Genomic DNA, 24,295 nt, shown 5'->3' with positions numbered 1-24,295 from the left:
CTTCCTTTACCAGCAGCTGCCCCAGGCCTTTTCACTCCTGGGGTGAGAGTGCACTGCACAGAAGAGGACCACAGAAAATTTCATACATATTTAGGGTTTTCCAGATATTCTTCACAAGCATGGCGGGAAAACAATGTATCTCCCTTCTGTCCTTTCAGCAGCCATAGATACTACACAGACAGTTATCTGCAGTGTCAAGGGAAATTGCCACTTTTGTGCACTGCAAGCAGGAGATCCATGCAGAGGGACCTTTTTAGGTGTGGATCTGAGGGACACAATCTGGAACCATCTTTACTCAACAGTGTAGGGACTCACTGCATTAGAGGACCCATTAAGGTGTATGTTTCCTTTCAAAGGGAGTGCACACTTCAATAATAATGACACATTGACAGCATACTGATCAGTTTAAGTATGGGTTGATTTCTATTCAATACTATTCCATATATTGCCTATCAAGGACTAAACAAACAGACGTGCACAGTGGCAGAATAAGCACAAGTTTAGAGTGATATCATCTCACAAAAACTATTTTTACTTGTACTGTGTACAGCTTCCTTAATATAAATGGAAGACTGCCATCTACTGTTGATATCAGTATGTTTTTTATATATACAAACTTCGATATATACTTTCAGTAGGGCCTGCTCCAAGTCAAAGTGAAGTCAACTGGCCCATAGTAGCTAGTGAAACAGCAAGAACTAGATGGCTCTTTTTAAAAAAATGAAATAAGGTGACGTAGGTTGAATAAAAATTACTTTAAATAAGATAAATGTCAGGAAATCAGGTTGCTTGACACTTGCTTATTAAAAAGAACAGGAGTACTTGTGGCACTTTAGAGACTAACAAATTTATTAGAGCGTAAGCTTTCGTTGGCTACAGCCCACTTCATCAGATGCACAGAATGAAACATATAGTAAGAAGTTATATATATGTATATATATACACACACACACACACACATATATATACATACAGATAAGGTGGAAGTTGCCATACAAACTGTAAGAGGCTAATTAATTACAGTTTGTATGGCAACTTCCATCTTTTCTGTATGTATATCTATCTATATCTGTATCTCTTCTTACTATATGTTCCATTCTATGCATCCGATGAAGTGGGTTGTAGCCCACGAAAGCTTATGCTCTAATAAATTTGTTAGTCTCTAAGGTGCCACAAGTACTTCTGTTCTTTTTGCGGATACAGACTAACACGGCTACTACTCTGAAACCTTGCTTATTAAAGAATTTCAGATTGAATTTTAATTTACAAAAAAGTATAATAAAATAGATTGTTAATGTATAACTACTTTCTAATTTGAAGAATGACAGGATAAGGCAATTTTGTGAGTCAGAGTGAACATTTTACATAGTTAGTTTTGCTACTACATTCATTTGAATAATCAAACTAGATTTCCCCCCCCAATCATTTCTCTCTATCAAAATGTATCTATCAAATACTGGTTGGTTGCATCTCCCTCACTGACAGTACTTATATCAGGTTATTCCAAATAAATATTTTTTTAAACTAAAATGATTGGTTCCGTCAATAAGATGCATACACAGCCATGTTATTACTGATCACCACTTTGAATGTAACCAGCCTCTATTTTTGATAAATGCCTCAGTAAATCAATCTATGGTCATAACATGCAAGTTCTTTAGCATTATGGTCTACTTAACATAGCACAATTTGTTAGGCTGACTAAGTTTCCTTGCTCCAGTGTGATCCAAATAGCCAAACCCAATACAGTCTTGTGTCACCCTTGCACATTAAAAATATAAACACAGACTCGTGCTATCTGTGAAGGCTGATAATTTATTTAGATATGCCTTTAAGAACCCTCTCATATGCTACCAGTGCACTATCGTACAGCTAATGACAATTTCAGAAAACAGATCTGTGGTGCAATTTATACTTAAAAAGATAACTAGACAGTATAGTATGTTTTTTCACCATTATTTTGTATTAGTTTGTCAATATATTTGAATTTATAAATAAATATTTTCAGGACTAAACACTCGACTTCTATTTGTAATTATTATTATTATTATTTAACTTTGCAAAACCTCCGAAACACAATTAAACATTTTCTCTGGAGTCTTTTTTTCAGACTTGACAATACCCACTGCTGGCAGAGATAAAAAGAGTACACCTAGAATATTTTTAGAAAACAATATGGGACTTTAGTTTCTTTGGAAATGTAATCCTTCCAAATGAAGAGAAGGGTCCTTCTGAAACACAGAACATCAATCTTGATTTTCTCAAATTCGCCTTCCCAGTTCAGAGTACAAATCAGTGGATTGAGTTAATCGTTGTTTCCTGCCAAAAGGATTCAATATTTTCTAAGTTTAGTCTGAACACAGAGATTTCAGCTACTTGTTTTCAGGGATTTTGTTCCAGGAAATTAATTTTGTTTTGAGAAAAAATAAAAAATAAAAGATGTACTTTAGTCCTTGAAGTTTCAAAGCTTTCGTGTTGGTGTATCACAGTAAGGAACATTGTCTAGTAGCAGATCTTTCCTGGGTATAAGCACTGTAACAAACAAACAAAATCAGAAAGAATAATATTTTATCATAACTATCTACAAAAATATACATGGCCTTTAATATTTTTACAAGCAATGAATAAGCACTATTGTAATTTCCTAAGCCAACAAAAATGTACTAACATTTTACCTTCTGTTCATCAGAAATCTCTTCCACCTCCTCCACCTAATTTGCTGTTAAAAACATCCTTGAAAATATTTTAACTGTCTATCATTGCTACATTTAGCCATTTCTCTTGTGAAGACATATTAGCAAAACAGGATAGCAAATTAGAACGTTTCTGGCAATCCTGATTCTAATGTATTTAAAACATACTTTAAAATATACAGACACCTCCTTTACAATCTGTAACATTTATCAATGCTGTACCTGTTCTTTTAAGAACAGCAGAAAAATCAAGCATCAGGTGACATTTATTGCAGGAGAAAAGAGCAGTGTGTTGGATTTTTCTTGGCTGTGCACTGTGCTAACTGCCCTTGGCTCTAATAAAGTTTTGACCATCTGGCTCCTTGGATATCCACTTGGGAGTTTGCACCTGAGGGCTGTCAGATTTGTACAACTGGCACCACTTACAAGCTGAGGCACCATGGCCGCAAACACAATCCTGTACTTTGACTAGTCAGGCAAGTACTAAACAAAGGTACAGTAAACTTCTAAAACACTCCAAATTCCATTCCATGTGTGTAATCAGTCACATCTCATCCAAAGTATGCTGTTTTTCCATATATTATAGAAAAAGCAAGGAAATTGCTTCCCTTAAAGCTGCATTTCTTTTTCATTTTCTGGCCATGGTACTAAAACAGTATTTAACACATTTTTAAATGGATTGAATAATATTTTGTTTGTGTTTTACCTATGAAGGAAACATTTGTACCCCAGTGTTCACATGTATTTTTTTCCTCTATGTTTTAGGGACAAGACTGTGTGCATGAGAGAGAAATACAAGTATCAAACAGAAGAGAGGAGGAAGAACGGACAAATAAAAACAACGATGAGTCCGGTGGCACCTTAAAGACTAACAGATTTATTTGATGCATCTGAAGAAGTGGGGTTTTTTACCCATGAAAGCTTATGCCCAAATAAATCTGTTAGTCTTTAAGGTCTCACCGGACTCCTCATTGTTTTTGTGGATACAAACTAACCCAGCTACCCCTCTGATACTTGGACAAATAAAAAAAGACTCCTAACCTCTCACTGAAAAATAAAGTTTGGCACACATCTCACCCATCACTATAGCAAACCCAAAGTCAAAACCATCAGGATGCATTGCATATTTGGTAAATTAGGGTGAGAAAAGCTCTGCTTGTATCAGTTTTCTCTGCAAAATAAAAATAAGTTGACTAGCGCCAACTCTCTTGTACAACAGTGGATAATTTGACTTGACAGGCTGCACAGCAATGTCTCAAAAAATCTGTTTGGTGAGATTCTGAATAATGTGACTAACACAAGCTCTTAGCTGCAAATCTCTTTTTGTTAGCATTTTTAAAACTTTTTTCACACATGACTGTCCAGTGCTGGCAGAAATAAAAAAAGAGTACACCTAGGATATTTTTAGAGAACAATATAGGACATTAGTTTCTATGAAAATGTAATCCTTCCCAATGAAGTGCATCTTTATATCCCTCTCTGCACGACAGCATAATATTCTGATCACAGTTTCATAAACTCTTTAATGGTATTCCAAGAACAACCGATGAGATCAGGAATGTAGTCAATGCCACAGAACTGTAGGTCCATCTAGTTCAGCATGCTGGATGATAGTGATCAGTACCAGATGCTTCCGAGAAAGGTGCAACAAACCAACTACTGGATAGTTATGGAATACCCTGTTCACAGAGAAAGACTCTTCTTAGCCTCTGGCACTTAGTAATTGGCCTATTACCATGAAGCATAAGGGTTTGTGTATGCTTTCTAAAAAATGCTTTGCTTTTATCCCATCTAATGTAACCATTAATTCTTTCATTATGCAGCTGAACATCTACTTTCTTTTTTGAACTCCAAGCTCTTGGCCTCAAAGGTATTTTGTGTCAATAAGTTCCACAACTTAATGATGTATTGCGTACATCAGAGATGCCTTTCCTTTTATCAGTTTTAAATTACTGTCTTTCTAACATCCTGGAATGTCTCCTTTTTCCTTTATAATGTAAACGTGTAAACAGGAGTACCCTATTTACCTTTATTACTATTCATTACATTCTGAACCTCTAGAATGACCCCTTTGATCCATCTCCTTTATAACAATTCCGTTCTTTTACTTAGGAGAACCTAAAAATAAACAGCAGAAGAATAAAGAGATAGACATGCCCAATTTCTTTATTGTTCTTGCAAAAAGGGGATTTCAAACCATAGACCACAACTTCATATTTGGGTACAGGGATCCAAAGCCTTCTCAATCTGACATACAGTCCAAATCACACACTTAATGCATAATTTTCACACTTTTTTTTTTTAATACTCAGGCTGACTTCAGCTGGCCAGTTAGAGCAATATGAAGAAAAAGTAAAAATTTTCATTAAGGTGGTGCTTAGAGGCCCCATCATGCTACATGCTGAAGAGGCAAAGCTTGAACTCATTCAAGACTGACAGAGAGGAAACACTAACAAGTTAGAAATTCCAAAGAGACATCCCTAATGTTTTATGTACCATTACGCATTAAGGAAGTTGACAGAAAGGACGACACCTTGCTTAAATGAGTTTGTCACTGTTTATTACACAAAAGAAGAGACATAAAAATGATACAGGGAGCACTTACACTTTCCCTGTAACCTGAGTCAGATCTAGAACACACTTCTGACATACATGGATATGTGAAACTGATCCACAATGCACGGGTTTAAGTTTTATTGAAAATAGACAAAGAAAGTTAAATACATAAAAGGCACTCTTATCAATTAAAGTTTCAGGATACAGAACTTCATGATGTTGACTCTAATTTAGTTTTCCTACATGGGAGATAAATGACTCCTAGAGCTAAAGGCCAGCCTCTACCAATCCCATTCCTTCTCCCTCTCATCCTTGTTCACTCTTCATTGACCCACACTCAGTCCTCATACATTATTTCCTTTTCTTCATTCTCTCACCTTAGCAGAGGGATGGGCCATCTGGGATAGAATTTAATTTCCCCAAATGTAGGAGATGGAGAGGAGCTGCTTGAGACTGTATCTATTTTCCCCACAGTGGTGGCAACACAGAGCAAGAGCAGGTGCCTACAACAATGCCCATTTCTCCAGCAGATGCAGAAAGAGGGGGGACATGGGCAATTTTTATGGTGATAATGACAGAAGGAGTCCCAGCAAGCTCAGAGCTGGCACAGGCTTCCCCGCAACAGGAGATGAAAGAAGGAAGAGGGTGAAGGCTCTCCTGAAGCGTGTCACAGACTGAGCTCTCTGGGATGCCTGAAAGCCATGAACATGTATGCTTAGAGGGAACATCAATCACATGTAGGACTATGGGAAACTTGAGGGCCTCTACAAGACTTTTTCGGGGTTTATACTGGTTCACTTTTTGAGTTTGACAATTTCAGATTTGAATTAACCCAATACTGCAAAGTTTTGACTGGCGCTGGGTCAAAACCAATCAAGCAAGCATCACAAATCTTCCACCAGACACCATAATTCAGCCTAGCCTTTCAAATCTAAATGATCCTGGCCCAAGTTTGGGATAAATAATATACAACACGAAAACAAAAGGAAACACACACCCTCAGTTTCAGGTTTTGTCACTGACGTTCAGCACAGTTCTAAATACCATTAAAAAAGAAAAAAAAAGGAGATGCTGGGCAGCTCTACTTACTCAGAGTGTCAGAACCTGTGTGAAGTCCCTGTATAACAGATGTTCTGAGTAGAACTTCAACATCTGAACCTATTTTCATAAGCTGGTAAAGAAAAAACAGAGCAATTAAAACAGTGCAAAATTACTCTTGTAGACATTTGCCATGTTTGGTAAGTATATAAAAATACTGACGACATTTGATTTATCGTCTGAATAATAGGACATCTTGTATTTACATAGTGCTTTTTATCCTGGAGGATCCCAAAGTGCTTATGAATCGATACATCACTCACTCTGGTGTATGGTTGCCTGGGATGGAAAAAGTCTACTGTTTGATAACACACACAGCAATAGAAAATACTGTATTTAATTGAAACTGTAGGAGGATATTTAGGTAGGTGGATTACCAGAGAAATTATATTTTAATTTGTGTCCAATTATCCTGAACTCCAGGAGGAACAGCTTGCAAGAACTGTCATCAAGCAGTCAGGTTCTTTACAGTTCTGGTAAGTTTTGGACTTCTCTCCCTTCTTTTCCTCCCCAATCTGAGAAGAGGAGTCAGTGGTGCCACAGGAAGGAGACCAAAAGCAGCAGGAGTGGCTGGGGGAAGGGGCAGTCCCCCTCTCCCTAGAGATCAGCAGTATTAGGAGTGTGTGGTTACAACACTGTAATCCTTTTCCTATCGGAGAGGAAGCATGACAGAGGTCTCCATGTGCATGCCCCTTGCCAAAGACAGTACTTGTTAATTGGCTAGTACTTATTTGTATGCAGCACCTTCCTGCAATGTATACAGCTGCACAAGTGAGAAGCCTAGGGGGAACAGAGTTTCTTACACTGCAAAATTTCTCAGGTAGTTATTCTTCACTTCTTGTCCTAAAAAGCTGTTTAATGTCATGGGCTGGAAAACGTGCTATAATCTACTCTGGCAGTGGATGAAACAACAAATAAATATAGTCAAGATTTTGAAAAACGGATGCCTGAAATTAGGCACCGAAGTATATACATGGATACCTGAATAGGAGGCCTGATTTTCAGAAGTACAGAAGTGCTTGGGGCCGAACAGTTTTGATTGTGTCTGTAAAGCACTCTTTGGTCCAATTCTTCTGCATTAATGGCACTTCAGCATATAAATGCACAATAAATTATTAAACGTGACAGGTTGTGTTTTTTTCCCCCACCATGGATACCATCATGGCCTTGCTGGAGACCAAGAATTTTATCCACTGATGTTTCACTCAATGAATAGGCCAATTAACTAGCATCAAAAGAAGAGTCAATATTAAACATGTGCACTTTTTAGATCACCACTCCGTACAAATGTAGCTTTGGAAATTTTACCTGGCATCTTATCTGTACATCAGTTAAAACAGTGTCATATCATTAAATTAAAAAATAGAAGACAGAACTTGATGCCTAGGACACACGCACAGAAATATTGCTGCTGTTGCTGAGCAACAATCAGACACGTTACAGAGAGTCTTGAACAAATGTTCAGAAGCGTTAACGTCAGTGATATGTGGGTGCTAGGATGCAAAGTACTGAACTGATTGTCTTAGTTTGTTTTTTTCTACAATATATGCTGACATATAGATGTGGTTTCTTCTAAGTCCTCCCCTCGTGGACTCAGGAGGAGTAGCATACATATGTCTACAAGAGGATTTCTAAAGAGAGAATTCAATGAATTGGAAAATAGGCTGAATTAGAAGAGTGACAACAATTAATTCACTTCTTCAGCATGTATGGTAAAATAAAACCTCCAGTTCACATTGTTTCAGTGTTAATAATTGCAGGCCCAAGAAAATTCATAATCTTACTGCTAATTAAAAAGACTTTGCAAACAGCTGGGAGAGTCTGAATTACATAGTGAGCTAAAAGGATTTTCTACACTGTAGTCCCTTAATTTACCAGAGAGATAAAGAAAGGTGAGATAATTAATGCATCTGTATTAACAATTCAATCACAAGCACTTCATTATTTGGGAGGAAAGGAGTTTGTGATATGATATGAGTCAGAACTACTAGGCCCTATTGCCAGCTTTGCCAATAACAGACTACATCTACACTAATGAGCTAGGGGGTGTGATTCCCATCTTGCATACACATACCCATTCTACTTTGATGTGAACTAGCATAAGTACATGTACACGAGCTGGGAATCATACCTCTAGCTCATAGCATAGATGTAGCCTCACTGTGTGACACTGGGCAAGTCACTTAACCTTTGTGCCCCATTTCACCCATCTGTAAAGTGAGTATAAGCGAGTCATTCATAGATTTTAAGGCCAGAGGGCCCATTATGATCATCTACTCTGATAATCAGTCTAATACTTAGCTTGATTGCATAAGGAGAAACAAGCAAAATATTTGCACTAAATGGACAATTTGGAAAAACAATTCTAATTTTGTTATGAACTTGAAAACAGGCAGAACAAAAATGGCTTTGAATTGTAAACATGGAAAACTGTTTCTCTTGCAGTTTTTAATGTGAAAAGTGACACCTGTAATTTTTACATAAACTGAGGGTGAAAGCAGGACACAAAATAGAAAATAAGTTTGTACACAAAGTTTCATGAAATTAACATTTTGAAATTCACAAAGCTCTGGTTGCGCCGCTCAATTAATGTTTGCAAAGTATTCTGAGATTCCTCTGATAAAAAAGATGCTGCTCTGATAAAAAAGATGCTGCTATGTGAATGTAAAGTATTATTAGACTTAATAGTATAAAATGGAGAACAGCATCACAATGAAAATACCTCTGCTATTCTCTCAGAAGAGGTCTCATCTTGATGGTTTCTGAATTCTTCATTTATCTTTTGTCTTGCAGCTAAAGGGGGCAAGTAAAATAAAGTTGTTTCGGTTGTTGTTTTTTTTTTGTTTTTTTTAATTTCCTCACTTTATTATCAGTTCTTTGTCATTGGCTCAAAACCCACATTCCTTAGCAGCTAAAACCCATCTTCAGTAGACAAATTTGCCCCTTGTTTGTTGATGCTGCTCTACAGCCATGGTCCTTTTACTACCTATCCACTTCATGTTTCACTCAGACCACAGCCTTGTACTTCAAGATCTCTGTGGAACTTGAGTGATAGCATGTTTTATTCCCACACCAATCACACCAGAAATGTGTTGTAATAAGATATGTTATTTAAAAAAAGAAGCTCAAAATACTACTATATATCACTAGTATTTGTATCTGCTCAGTTCAAATATGCATGTTCACTGTATTATGGAGTTGTGTTACTCATTTTAAGAACAACCATACACAAAGATGAACAAGTTGGGTGTTTGGTAGCCTAGGACACGCTCTGATAAGGCTGAGATTCACTGTTTTAGAAAATCAACAAGACTACAATTTTAAAACCATGGTTCTGTTCTACTTAACATTTTTTCATAATATTACAGTTTACAAAATTATTTACTAGCTTGATTCTAGCCAGAGATGTAATTTAATCTTTGGGAAGAAGATGTGAGTAAGGGGCAGCATGGATAAGGGAGAGATTCCCCCTTATTTCTCTGAGATGAGTGAAGGGGAAAATCACAACAATTTGAGGCAAATACTCTTTAATCATTATTTCCCTCCCTGCCTTGTTCCTCTATTCCAGACCTGCTCATGTGAGTGACAGATTGCTGCCATTAACAGAAAAATATTCAACCATTTGTTTTAAGGGAAAAAACAAATGTACAAAAAATTTACAAATAAATGTACAAAAAAGGGACAAAATTGGCCTTCCAAGCTTTATGAAGTTCTTTAACAGTTAACTAAATTTATTTGCAGAGTATGAAAAGTTGCATTTGGTTGCCCAGTGGACTGCTATGCACTAAACAAATTTATTTGCCTTTGACAGGGCTTATAAGAGACTGAAATCAGAGCCCAGGGTATTTTGTTTAAAATAGACTGTCAACTCCCTAACAGTAAGTGATGTGTCCCTCTCAACTCTGTGCTGGGAAATAATCTATGAAAATCATGAGATGAAATGAGACTATTACAAACTGACATTGTTTCTCTGCTTATTAATATACACTCCAGTGAACAAATGAAAAAAAATTACTTTCTGAAGAGATGAACTTCTGAGCTACTGGGACTGATATTTCTTTAGCTCAATATAACTGAAAAGCATTTTGAAGCACTACAGGATCCACAACCACACAATTTGCTCAATGACGGGATGACATTCTTAGCCCACTAATTTTAGACGGAGGATGCTTCATATTTGAACAATTCTCTGAAACAACATATGCAAGGGAAGGAGGCTGATTATAGTGCTGACCTTTTTCCTTAACACATTTAAAAAAAACGTATTAAGGGAACTATAAAAAAATCTCCTCCTTGCTTGGCTCCATACAGCTCATCTTGCCACCTTCCACTCTCTCCAAAAGGCTGCTGTTAAGAAGTTTGTTCCTTTCTTACACTGTTCTAACCATGCTAATCTCCCATGTACCTTCAATCTCTCTTACTTTTCTTCCACATAGGGCTGGTCTACACACAGTTACTGTGCTAATATAACTATTCTGGGTTACTAAAAAATCTTCTAAGTAGTAAAGGTAAAGCATGACCCCGAGTGTGACTGGTATAGCTTAAGCTTTTTAGAACACTGCACAAGACCAAGCAAGCTTAAACTACGCTCATATAAGGAAATTAATATCTGTCTGTGTCCATGCTAGGGAGCTATATCACTTTTTTAACTCATATAGTTATAGCAGTACAAAAAGCTGTGTAGATCAGCCCTTAAGGTATGGCTTCTAAAACTCACTTTCAAAGCCCTGTATAATTACACCACTGGCTCTTCCCCTCTGTCATTCCCTTCTGCTCCCTGGCTCTTTCCACCACAACCATTGCTTTTGTCGTCTTCTCTCTCTTTCCACCTGGCACCTTCTTCTATGCCAGTGCTTACACTTAGTATAGAAGAGATGCCTTTCTAAGTCACCCCTTTTTCCTTCAAATCTCTCCAAAAAATAGAAATAGAAAACAGAAAAAGAATACTAATTTTCCCCCAAGGCTTTTCAACAACACCTTTGCAGTGAGAACTGATCTGCTTCAAAAACAAATCATCCTCCACTATACTACAAACTTGTTAAAAATACCTGTAACCAGGTACAGTCAGGACCAGGACCATTTCTTCTTAGTATTAGAACAGAGAGCGCTCAATAAAGTTTTGTGAGGCATGCCTGGGAGTTGGGAACCTCAGGGCTTCTGGTTCTGTAGCAGCCTGCCAAGTAGAGTGCCCCCAAGTTGGAGACCCCAGGGCTTCCAGGGTCTACTGCTCTGGGGCAGTCTGCCCCACTCCCTCTTGTGAAGAATTTGGAAATATTTTGGTCTGTGTTCCCAACTGGAACAAAACCAAATTTCAAAATATTAAAATCCTCCGTGAAACAAAATTACGTTTCTCTGCACAGCTCTAATCAAAAAAGTGATCATGATGCATCCTCTTATTCTAGTAACTCAAAAAGACTGACAAACTGAAGGATGAGGTTTTTTTCTTTGTTTTTGCTTAGGTAACCGAACAATACAGTGGTAGTGATCTGTTCTATCACACTTGTGACTCAAGTTGATGACCTCTTCCATCTGTGGGGAAGGTATGAGTATCAGAGGGAAAATTACTTTTTGTAGTGACCCGGCCACTCCCAGTCTTTATTCAAGCTTAATTTGATGGTGTCAAGGCTGCAAATTAATTCTAGTTCTTCAGTTTCTCGCTGAAGTCTGTTTTTGAAGTTTTTTCAAATTAGGCCTGACTAAAGACTGGGAGTGACTGGGTCACTACAAAAGTAATTTTCCCTCTGTTGATATTCACATCTTCTTGTCAACTTTTGGGAATGGGCCACATCCACCCTGATTGAATTGGCCTTGTTAGCACTAACCCCCAACTTGGTAAGGCAACTCTCATTTTTTCATGTGCTGTATATTTATACCTGTCTACTGTATTTTTCACTCCATGCATCTGATGAAGTGGCTTTATAGCCCACAAAAGCTTATGCCCAAATAAATTTGTTAGTCTCTAAGGTGCCACAAGGACTCCTCATTGTTCCATCCGTTTGCTCCCTGGACCAGCAGAGGATACATGCAAACTTCACTCACAAAAGAAGAAAGAATGCTTTGCCCTGTTTGACTGAACCCCGTAAGCTGATTAAACAACGGCAGGTTCCATCTAGTTCAAGTCCCCTCAGACAGAGGGATGATTGTTGCATTAAGACAGTGGTTCTCAAAGCCGGTCCGCCGCTTTTTCAGGGAAAGCCCCTGGCGGGCCGGACCGGTTTGTTTACCTGCCGCAGCCACAGGTTCGGCCGATCGCGGCTCCCACGGGCCGCGGTTCGCCGCTCCAGGCCAATGGGGGCTGCGGGAAGTGGCGCGGGCCAAGGGATGTGCTGGACGCCCTTCCCGCAGCCCCCATTGGCCTGGAGTGGTGAACCGCAGCCAGTGGAAGCCGCGATTGGCCGAACCTGCGGCTGCGGCAGGTAAACAAACCGGTCCGGCCCGCCAGGGGCTTTCCCTGAACAAGCGGCGGACCGGCTTTGAGAACCACTGCCCCTAAGAGACCTTCATGACAGGGGCATGCAGAAGGGAGGAGGGTCCTTAGAGCTTTTGTAGAGATGCAGAGGATCCACTAGGAAGACAAAAATTCTTACCTTCTAGGGCTCTGGCATCATTTTTAAAAACCTGTTGCCGTGTTCTGTGCAATGCTCTGAAAAGCTTCAAAACCTGTTAACAAAATACAAGTCAACAATAAATGTGTTTTGTTTGTTAATAGGATTTTTTAAATAAAATTAATACTTTTGCAATTAAAAAGGTATTTTGTTTGCATTCTATTGTTTCCTCCACAGCAGCTGGAGACGACTCATTCTGTCAGCAATGTAATCTCAATTCTTGATCAGACTTTTTTAAGATAAAACAGAGATATAGAACACAGAAGAGATGACAATTCTGGATATCTTAAATACAGCAGAACCTCAGAGCTACAAACTGAGCGGTCAACCATACACCACATTTGAAACCGGAAGTAAGCAATCAGGCATCAGCAGATACAGACACACAGACACACACAGGCAAATACAGTACAGTGCTGTGTTAAATGTAAACAACTAAAAAAAATAAAGGGAAAGTTTAAAAAAAAAGATTTGACAAGGTAAGGAAACTGTTTCTGTGCTTGTTTCATTTAAATTAAGATGTTTAAAAGCAGCATTTTCCTCCTGCATAGAAAAGTTTCAAAGCTGTGTTAAGTCAATGTTCTGTTGTAAACTTTTGAAAACAACCATAACATTTTGTTCAGCATCACGAACAACCTCCATTCCTGAGGGTACGTAACTCTGAGGTTCAACTGTAACTGAAGACACAAAAGAAGTTCTGGTACTATTTCAAGTCGCCATTTTGACCTCTATGGCCCTACTCCTGCAAACAGACCAGCACAAAGACACTCATGCCTGTAAAGTAAAAGTTTACAGGATATGCGCTTACAACTGTACAGTAAAAGCCACCCAATTAAGTGGCAATCATGGGTAACATCAGAGATTAGTTTTACTATTCAATATTAGATACTACACTACCAAAAACCTGGACCAGCAGAGACTACAGTTCTGACAGACTATAGTTCAATAGTTCTGAAATACTGACAGAATCAACTCAGTTACAGGAGAGTGTCATAAAACTGAATGAATAAGATGACCTCAAATACCAGCTTGGAAAGCTTATGTCCAAACATTACATTTTCAATAGAACCACTTAGTGTAAACATAAAAAAAAAAAAAAATGTACAGCAAAACCCATACAAGATCAGTAGGTATGGACATGTCTTTGGTCAGGAGAATCCACTCAAAAAGACTGAATTATATGATGCAAATACAGATACAAAAAGAGTTATTAAAATTATTATTATTAAAGGTTATTATAAGCATGCCTATGCTTTTACTGAATTTTAGTAGATACTTATAAACATCATATGTTTATAGAATAGGGTAATTCATATGCTTATGGTTTTGGTTGAAATGTTCATGCTAATTAAGGAAATTCCTAGGAAATCTCTGCTCTCTGTCAACCAAGGACAAGCACCAGAAGTGTCAGAGGAGGATACCTCCTTAGCCATAAAGCCATATTTATTACCTTCAAGTATATTTACACAGACTCTGGAATGCATCTTTAGAGCATCTAGTTAGTTTTAACATTCCACATTTTCTTATATAGACATCTTTCAAATTATAGTATAGATGTGTTAGTTACTGAGTTGTGCCTTGTACAGAATATTTATTAGAAGTGTTTAACCTCAAAATGTAAGTGTACTACAAATGGTAGGTTTTAAATCTATGAGTCATTTGGTCAACCAAGAAGGGGACTGTCAAAGAACAGGGGACTTCCACCCTGTAGAAGATACCAGTTTGGTATAGACATGATTTTTATCTCAAGAAAACAAACATTGTATGATATTTATGTTTTAGAAAGAGACCTGTTTGTGTCAAAGAGTGAAGGCTTTAGTCAGGATACTCCAAAGGGAGGTGGTGCTTAGAATGTATTATCAGAGCTGTAAACTAAGTAATACAAGTGGGTCTCTTCATCCCACCTCTCGGGGGTGGGAAGCCCCTTAATTTTAAACCCACACAAAGAATTCTAAAAATAGTCTTATTTAAACTGATTTCTTTTATAAACTCTCTAAAATCCTTATTCTTTAAATGTTAAGGAGAACTTATGTGATTGGGAAATGTTTTACAGAAGTTATTGGTTACTTCTAACCAACAGAAAAGGTGAAAGCTTTTCTTGTCCTCAAATTCCTAAGATGAACAACTTCTTCTGAGATGCAGATTTGCAAGTATTATATCTAAATGCAAGCATTAATGCCTGCACCCTAGTATCTTTAGCATACTGATCTACAGTTGATAAATGCAAAGTAATGCACATTGGAAAACATAATTCCAACTATACATATAAAGTGATGGGGTCTAAATTAGTTGTTACCACTTAAGAAATATCTTAGGAATCATTGTGGATAATTCTCTGAAAACATCCACACAATGTGCAGCCGAAGTCAAAAAAGGGAACAGAATGTTGGGAATCATTCATAAAGGGATAGATAATAAGACAGAAAATATCATATTGCCTTTATATAAATCCATGGTATTCATCCACATCTTGAATACTGAGCATAGATCTGGTCATCCCATCACAGAAAAGATATATTGGATATTGGAAAAGGTTCAGAAAAGGGCAACAAAAATTATTAAGAGTATGGAACGGCGGCCATATGAGGAGAGATTAATAAGACTGGGACTTTTCAGCTTGGAAAAGTGTCGACTAACGGGGGATATGATAGAGGTCTATAAAATCATGACTGGTGTGGAGAAAGCAAATAAAGAAGTATTATTTACACCTTCTTATAACACAAGAACTAAAGGTCATCACATGAAATTAAACAGCAGCAGGTTTAAAACAAACAAATGGAAGTATTTTTTTCACACAACGCACAGTCACCTGTGGAACTCTTTGCCAGAGGACATTGTGAAGGACAAGACTATAATAGGGTTCCAAAAAAACAAACAATCACAAAAACCAACCCTCAAAAAACCCTACACCCCTAGATATTAGTGAGGATGGGCAGGGATGGTGTCCCTAGACTCTGTTTGTCAGAAGCTGGGAATGGGTAACACGGGATGGATCACCTGATAATTACCTGTTCTGTTCATTCCCTCTGGGTCACCTCGCATTGGCCACTGTCGGAAGACAGGATACTGGGATAGATGGACCTTTAGTCTGACCCAGTATGGCTGTTCTTATGTACAGTACAATATTAACAAAAAGAATGAGCAGTACTTGTGGCACCTTAGAGACTAACAGATTTATTTGAGCATAAGCTTTCGTGGGCTAAAACCCACTTCATCGGATGCATGCACTGGAAAATACAGTAGAAAGATATATATATATATATACACACACACAGAGAACAAGAAAAAATAGGTGAGAGCTCTCTCGTCGACGTAATTAGTCCACCTCAACGAGAGGCAGAAGCTACGTTGAGGGGAAAGCATCTCCCGCTGACATAGCGCAGTGTCGACACTGCAGTAAGTCGATGTAAATTACGTGACTGGGAAGGGGAGGGATTTACACCTCAGAGTGACGTAAGTTATGTTGACTGAAGCTGTAGTGTAGACAAGGCCTCAGGCTTACAGGCACAGGATAAGCAGCACCGGTGCAGCCCCCACAACTACTCCAGCATGGGGAATCGGTGATTTCTGAGGGCAGGCTTGAGAAATCAAGCTCAGGACTCCGCCATCTGCCCCAAGCTGGGCCTAAGCCTGTTACAGCACCTGGCCAAGCTCCCCTATCATCGCAGTGCGCTGGAGGCCGCAGGTACGGCGGGCGAGGGGAGATCATGGGCCTTGCCAACCCTTGTGGGGAGGGACATACCACGGCCCGGAGCCGCAGGACCCTGCCCTACGCAGCCTGTCACTGACTGTTGTTCATGCTCAGCAAGCGGGGCATCGCGCATGCGCGCTCACTCACCTCCGCCCGACTCCCCATCGCCGCAGTCGCAGGCCTAGCGGAACCACGCCCACACCCTCCCGACTCGCTCATGAGGAGCAAATCGGCAGGTCACATTCCAGCCCCTGTAGCGTCTCAGCACCGCCTCCTCTGCCTCCGCTAGGGAGCGGCGTGGCGGAGAGAACGTTACTGGACGTACCTGCGCCGAACGTTTCCTTGCGCTCCACTGGTGGCGGCGGCGGCGGCGAGGCTACTTCCGGGTGCAGCGTGCGTTTGTGCCCGCTAGAGCCGTGTCCCCTGAACACTGGTTCCGGACAGGCTGTGCCCCGGAGCCGTGAGCTGGTGAGGGGCCAGAGGGCGTAGCTAGGCTGGCATAAGGAGAAAGAAACGTGATTGGCTAATAAATTCCCCGTGTTCTACTCTGTGGCCCTACGCAGGCGGTGCTGTTGCTGGGCTCCCCGTCCAGGCAACAGGCACAAGGCAGAGTCTGGGACCCCGCAGCGCTGCCAGGGATGCCCTGTCTGCCCAGCTCGGTACTGCCCGCCCCAAGCCTCCCAACGGCAGCAGGCGGGGCCCAGCAGCCACGAGATTGGCTAAAAAACATGAGATTTAAACCTGGTGGCTGTTGTTGGGTGTGGCCGGCTTGAGGCCGCCCTCTGGAAGCACGAGGGTTAGAAAGCGACATCTCTCCCATAACAACGTGCCTCCCGGAGTTTGGGCTTTAAGAAAAGCACCACACATTGCAATGTGGCTCTATGTGCTACTGCAGGCTGCTTGTGCATAAATTAAACTGCACCTTTAATGCACGGGGGCCCATGCCAACTTGCCTGTACACCCGCTGAAACACTTGTATGCATGTCAATGGGAGTTGAGTCAGACCTTGAACTAAAAGTAGTGAGTTGCACCAAGCATCTGCAGGGCCCGATTAACCTTTTGTGGGGCTGGCTCCAAATATATCTGTGGGCCCCCATGAGGGCAATGGCACATGGCGGGGGGAGGTCAGTCTCCGGAGCGAGGGGTCAGCCAGAGGCAATGGGGTATGGCATGGCAGGGGAAGCCCCACTCTACCCAATGCAAGGGCACTATTTACAAACCAGTGGGTTGCCCGGCCGTGTGCTGCCAGCAAGCCCCTTCTCCTCGGGAGTGGGCCTATGCCACACCACACAGCTCCCCCGCCCAACACCCCATGACTCCCTATGGCCAGAGGTCTCACAGACCCACTATACCCTCTGTGCCCCCCAAGACCCACCCACAAATGCACAGCACCCTGCATACCACCACCCCTGCCCACAGCCCTACCACTACTGCCCAGCATCTCCCACAGAACCCCCACTCCCAACACACACACACATCTTCCCCACCCCTTCACAGCTCAGCACCATCCCCAGATTTCCCACAGACCCACTCCCCCAAGCCCTGCCTCCCGGCCGCACTCAGCAGCCCTGCTGGGAGGCGACTGTGTCTGCCGCGCTGAGCCGGCAGCGCAGCCAGGGCTGGTCCCAGGGCCGGTCCCAGGGCCAAGAATTGCTCTGGTCCCTCGGGAGTGGTGCGATCAGCCAGGCCAGAGCTAGTCCCGGACGGGGTCCCTCAAGACGCACTTGTCTGGAGGGGCCCAGCCAAGCCCTCCACACTGTTTCCCCCACCTACACACATACCAGTCCCAGGAGGCTCAGCTCCGGGGAGACAGGTGGGGCCCCACAGGTGGTGGGAAGCAGAGACTGTCCAGAGCCAGAGGTACACTGGGGTCCGGCCAGGGACTGAGAGGAGCAGGGATGGGGCCATGGAGCGGAGAGGAGCCCTTGACCAGTTGGCGGGCAGCCCGAGAGGAGCAAGTGGTGGGTGGGGGGAGCCAGAGGGGTCTTGGGGCGCAGTGCAAGCGAGCAGGCCAGGGCCCCTTCTGAGCATGGGCCTGGCTCCATGGAGCCACTGTAAAACCGGCACTGAGTAGCTGAGAACTGGGCTCTGTGCTGGGCTCTTTAGGTTTTGTATCCCATAACAGGGCTTCTGAGGGGGAAAAATATTTTTAATGAGATTTTAAATTACGTTGTTAAAAGTCTTCAGAGTCAGTAGAACCCTAGGGATCCTAAAACCACCAGATTGTAAATGACATGGAAAATGGTATAATTTGCTATTTTTTTGGTGAAGAAAACATTCAGTTTTCAAACTCGTAACTGGAAAGTCATCAGTTTCCAGCCAATTAACAGATTTATGTTGCACAGCTGCTTTTTACTCCCTACCCAGTGTTTAACTCTGCTTATACTTAATTTCCATTTCCTAAGAAATTGTGGTCATCTGGACAATTAAGACTTATTTGTCAGAACTGATTTGGGAGGAGTGTATCATTTCCTTTTGTTTATAAAAAACAACAAAAAAATCCGGAGCATACATCTTTTCGTTTCAGCATGAGAGAACATTCAGATGGGTACTGAGGAAGAACCTCAGAGTTGAAGCACCTGCTGTATTTTTGATCATTGAAAATTACAGACACAGAGTTAAATTCTGCCTTGGAAAAATATTCACAGCTCCTCAGCTGACTTCAAGAGGAATGACACCCACTCATATCAGGAGTCAGGACTGTTTTGACTTCTCCATAGATATCAAAGATTCCTTTTAGTCTGTTTACCAACATTTGCAGCATATGCCAGTGGAAGTGATTCTTGGTTCTAAGAACTCTAGCACTTTTTGTTAACAGGAAAATTTAATGCATTAAGAATCTGCAAAAGGAGCTGAGCAATGAGGTGGCAAAATTTGCAGATGAGACAAAATTATTTAGGTTAGTCAAGGCCGGAAAAGACTCTGAGAAGCTCTAGAGGCACCTAACAAAGCCAGGTGAATAGGCAACATGATGCTGGTAAATCCTAAATGTAAAGTAATCAGCATTGAAGGGAAAAAATTAAACTACTCAGACAATTTACTGGATTCTAAATTAACTGTGTCAACTCAGGAAAAGAACCTGAGTATCAGACAGCTCTGTAGAGCTGTGCTCAATGTGCAGTTGTAGAAAACAAAGCAAACAAAATATTAAGAATGGGAGAGAAAATAATAGAGTATAGGAAATATTAAAATGCCATTATATACATCAGTGGTTCACCCTCACTTGGAATAGAGTGTTCAGTTTTGGTCACCATCTAAAAAAGGACATTGCAGAATTAGAGGAGGTTCAGAGGTGGACGATGGCACTGGTACGAGAAATGGAAAAATTCATACGGAGGGAGATTGAATAGAGTACTATTATTTACCTGAGAAAGGAGATGAGTAAGAAGAGACATAATAAAAGCATACAAAATAATATTATGGAGAAGGTAGACTGGAAGCATCTTTTCTTCATCTCACACTACAAGAATAAGGTTTCAGAGTAGCAGTCGTGTTAGTCTGTATTTGCAAAAAGAAAAGGAGTACTTGTGGCACCTTAGAGACTAACCAATTTATGTGAGCATAAGCTTTCATGAGCTTATGCTCAAATAAATTGGTTAGTCTCTAAGGTGCCACAAATACTCCTTTTCTTTTTACAAGAATAAGGACGCTGAAGCTGAAAAGTAACAAATTCAAAACTGATAAATTCTAGTTTACATACTTATATAGCCCCCATTACTGTAGTAGCTGAGTACCTCACAATCTTTAATGTATTTATCCTCACAGCACCCCTCTGTGGTAGGGAAGCACAATTATTCCTATTTTACTGATAAGGAACTGAGAGATTAAGGCCCAGATCCTCAAAGGTATTTAGGTGTCTGATTTCCATTGAGTTCAATGGGAGTTAGGTGCCTAAATACCTTTGAGGATCTGGGTCTAAGTGACTTGCTGAAGGTCATGGAGGAAGGTTAACATAGCAGGGAATAGTTCACTCAAGTAGCAGGCTAGTAGCCTGACAACCTGACCATCCTTCACACAATATGTAATGTGACTGTGGAACTCTGACATAGGATGACATTTCTGCTAGGACTTCAATAAGACTGAAAGAAAGAGTGGACATTTATATGGATAGCATGAGTTTCCAGAGTTATAATAATTAATGCTAAAAAGTTGTTTTGGAAGGGATATAAAATGTCATGCTTCAGGGTTTTAGCCATGTCCAACTATTACACAAGGCTTTCATAGGGGCAGAATCTTAAGCATCTATCTCCCTACTGTGGACTGTCCTCTGAAGCATCTTGAAGCATTTTGGACTGTCCTCTGAAGCATCTCGTAGTGGCCACTGTAGAGACAGAAGATTGGACTAGATGGATCACAGATCTGATCCAGTATGCCTTGTCATCACACCAAATAGTTCTTTATTTCTTTGCTTGAGACTACCAACTATGGCCCCATTCCTATTCCTACAACTGTCTCTACAGAGTTACCTTCTGTGTCCACTCAGAGCCCCACTGAAGTCAAAGTACTCCTTGCAAGCACAGGGGTTTGCCTATGCAGAGCCAGTTGCCAGATTGGGGCTTATAAAATCAGTTAATACCAATTGTCGTGGGGCTGGTTTTTATTATGTGGACACCTCTCCAGTAGGAAGAGAAGTGAGACTGACAGCTCACAGATCATCAAACAATCCTATGGATCATCAAACAAATGATAGCAGTTATAGGATGCTGGCAATTGCACTAGAAACAGAGCAGTGACTGAGAGGTAGAAAGCTCTGTCATTTCATTAATTCTCTATTAAGCCATCAAGTGACCCTATCATCACCTTTTTCTGAGAAAGGGAAAATGTTATTACTTTTCTCCTTCTCACATCAAAACACCTGAATCCAGTGATTGACTCCATATGAGTCTGATTATAGGAAAGCATACAATGAACCTAAAGGTGTCTCGGTCACTCCGATTTTCATTCATTGATGCAATTTTTAATTTAGAAAATTCATTTCTCTAACAAAAATAGACAGTTCTCTTTCTAAGATATGTCAAACTTTATAGTGTGTAAGTCATTAAGTGTTGTATTTGTAATGTGTTAGTTAAGAATCAGTTGTTATTTTCTTTATATACCTAATATTTTTAGTGGTTTATAGCTGAGTTAAAAAATTAGCCAAAGGCTGAATCTTTTGATAGGATTAATTGAGGATGGAATAGGAACTGTAATTCCTTAATCATCTTTGCAGCTTTAAATTAGACTTTTTAAATTTAGATAACTATATTCCTTTGTTTAATGATAATTGCATACAATATATATGTAACAGTCTGTCAGCATTTCCATTATCATCTTGTCTTTTCAGGAGATTATTCCCTTTGAGGGAAATTTACTTTGCGATAACATTTGTTAAATAGGAGCAGATACATTATTTTAACAATTTATTACTAACGCTGAAGGAATAATTTTTAATAATCATGAAATTTTTTTTGGAAAACTTCCTGAAATATGTTGAATAAATTATTCAGTGAACATAGTCCTGATCCTGGAATACGATCCACTAAGAGGTGCAAGAGTAACAGCCGTGTTAGTCTGTATTCGCAATAAGAAAAGGAGTACTTGTGGCACCTTAGAGACTAACCAATTTATTTGAGCATAAGCTCACGAAAGCTTATGCTCAAATAAATTGGTTAGTCTCTAAGGTGCCACAAGTACTCCTTTTCTTTTTAAGAGGTGCAAGACTCTTTTTCATCAAACACAGTTGCAGGTTCAAGAGCCACATTAGTGAATTATTCAACTATTCATAAAAACTGGGTGAATTAGAGAAATATTTTTGACTATTTTTAAACTATTGCAAAATTAAATAAGTAGTTTGATAAAATTATTTAACCAGGTCTGTTTATTACATTTGAAAAAATGCTGCTGCACATTTAGAATAATGTTTTTAAATTATGTTGGTTTATCATCTTTCTTTGAGCTATTAATATCTAGCAAATAACAGAGGCTAAGGACTCCAATGAAATCAATGGGTCTACTTACAGAGCTTACTGTTAAATACATGAGTAAGTTTTGTAGGATCAGGGCCTTAAATAAGTATTTATGTAATATATTGATCTATCATTTTGTATCTAGTCAATTATGTCTATTTTTATATTCTTTCCTTAAAGACATTTTAATCCTGTGAAATAAAAAAAGGAAGTTTAACAACATTGTTGTTAAAATAACATTCACTGTCTGACAAACATAGAAAAGCAAGGAAATTAAAAGCTGAGGCAGAAATTCTGTCCTTATCTTACCCCTTTACAACTAAGCAAAGCAGTACCCCTAGGACATATATGTTCCAAAATACCTACATACGCTGGGATGAGGTAAAGGACAGAACGTCAGCCCATGGTTCTTTGCTTTGTTTGGTCAGACCTTTCTTTGTAGTGCCCCAGGACATATTATTACTAGACAGCCATTATGGAAGGAGTATGACAAGTTCTGCTCTTTTATACCATCTTAAAATAACTGAAGTAACTCAAAATTTACACTGGTCTGAGAACAGAATTTTTCCCACAATTCTCTCCATAGTTATGGTTAAATCACATATTTCCCTTACAAGAGCATATAACGATCCTATATTCAAGGAATGTTATGGAAAGTGTGAGAAAAATCAAACCAGGGCTTTGGAAACTATGAAGGTTAAAAAGGTTAAGTGGGCTGTGTTTTTTTGTTTTAGCTTTTGGAACGTTTTCTAATATTTTTTAACATTTCATCTCTCAAAAGCAACTTCACCTAGAAACACTGCATGGATTATGTTTGTTGATCTCAGTGAAGTGTGATGCATTTGTTTAGATTTGTGGTTGGAAGATCGACCAATGTGCAGGACTAAAATGCTAAGATTTTTCTCAAAATCTCCAGTCAGTGCTAGCAGTGATGGGAATGCTAATGTAGACCAGCTGCCAGTGCCATTTTGTCATCTAAGGCATTGTCTATTCTACACAGGTTTGTCCACAAAAGTCAGCTTTCGTCGACAAAACCGTGGAGGTATACATACTGAAATGCTCCTCCTGACAATGTAATTCCCCTGCTATGCCAACATAATAAAACCATCTTGACAAGCGGCGTAGAGCTTTTTGCAACATAGTTAGGGCGATGCAGCGTAAGTGTAGACACCTTACTTGGTTATATCGCCCTAATTGGCCTCCAGGAGGTGACTGCCCATCATGACTGCTCTGGTCAGTGGTTTGAACTCTACTGCCCTGAAGGTACACAGGTATATGCCCCCCTCCCCCATATAAAGGCCCTCAAAAATAGACTCCAACGAGAAACTGCTGAGCTTGAATTAATATGCAAACTGGATACCATTAACTTGGGTTTGAATAGAGACTGGGAGTGGCTGGGTCATTACACATATTGAATCTATTTCCCCATGTTAAGTATCCTCACACCTTCTCGTCAACGGTCTAAATGGGCCATCCTGATTATCACTACAAAAGTTTTTTTTTCTCCTGCTGATAATAGCTCATCTAGCCTCTTACTCCACCTTTTCATCTTCCCTGTATGTGTATATATATCTATATCTTCTTACTATATGTTCTATTCTATGCATCTGATGAAGAGGGTTGTAGCCCATGAAAGCTTATGCTCAAATAAATCTGTTAGTCTCCAAGGTGCCACAAGTACTCCTGTTCTTTTTGCAGATACAAACT

General features: G+C 40.0%; 1 protein-coding gene across 4 annotated transcripts; it reads right to left on the bottom strand.

The window, feature by feature from the left end:
• Positions 1-1,795: 1,795 nt before the first annotated feature.
• LYRM7 (LYR motif containing 7) lies at positions 1,796-17,262 on the bottom strand. 4 transcript variants are annotated; one of them, XR_007356671.2, is made up of 6 exons: positions 16,791-17,139; positions 12,935-13,007; positions 9,070-9,140; positions 6,339-6,420; positions 4,721-4,811; positions 1,796-2,532 (listed from the first exon to the last, which is right to left on the bottom strand). XR_007356671.2 is itself a non-coding variant. In XM_048850077.2 (6 exons), the coding sequence occupies exons 1-5, from the start codon at positions 16,860-16,862 to the stop codon at positions 2,462-2,464; spliced, it is 369 nt and encodes a 122-aa protein (XP_048706034.1). In that variant the 5' UTR covers positions 16,863-17,086; the 3' UTR covers positions 1,796-2,319; positions 2,446-2,461. The 4 variants fall into 4 exon arrangements, 3 of the variants coding, with proteins under 3 accessions (XP_048706034.1, XP_048706033.1, XP_048706032.1); XM_048850077.2 differs by lacking the exon at positions 4,721-4,811 and having other exon boundaries at positions 1,796-2,319; positions 2,446-2,532; positions 16,791-17,086; XM_048850076.2 differs by lacking the exon at positions 4,721-4,811 and having other exon boundaries at positions 16,791-17,074.
• Positions 17,263-24,295: the final 7,033 nt, after the last annotated feature.

Source organism: Caretta caretta, chromosome 5 (assembly GCF_965140235.1).
Source record: "Caretta caretta isolate rCarCar2 chromosome 5, rCarCar1.hap1, whole genome shotgun sequence".
NCBI lineage: Eukaryota > Metazoa > Chordata > Testudines > Cheloniidae > Caretta > Caretta caretta.
Note: the sequence above shows the minus strand (reverse complement) of the source record. Positions and strands in the feature narration are given on the sequence as shown.

Coding starts and splice junctions, on each gene's coding strand:
- LYRM7 (XM_048850075.2), bottom strand. CDS start 16,862: ATGAGCGAGTCGGGAGGGTGTGGGCGTGGTTCCGCTAGGCCTGCGACT. Junction 13,008..16,790: donor CGATGGGGAGTCGGGCGGAG/GTGAGTGAGCGC, acceptor TTTTGTTAACAG/GTTTTGAAGCTTTTCAGAGC. Junction 6,421..9,069: donor CTTCTGAGAGAATAGCAGAG/GTATTTTCATTG, acceptor TTTCTTTACCAG/CTTATGAAAATAGGTTCAGA.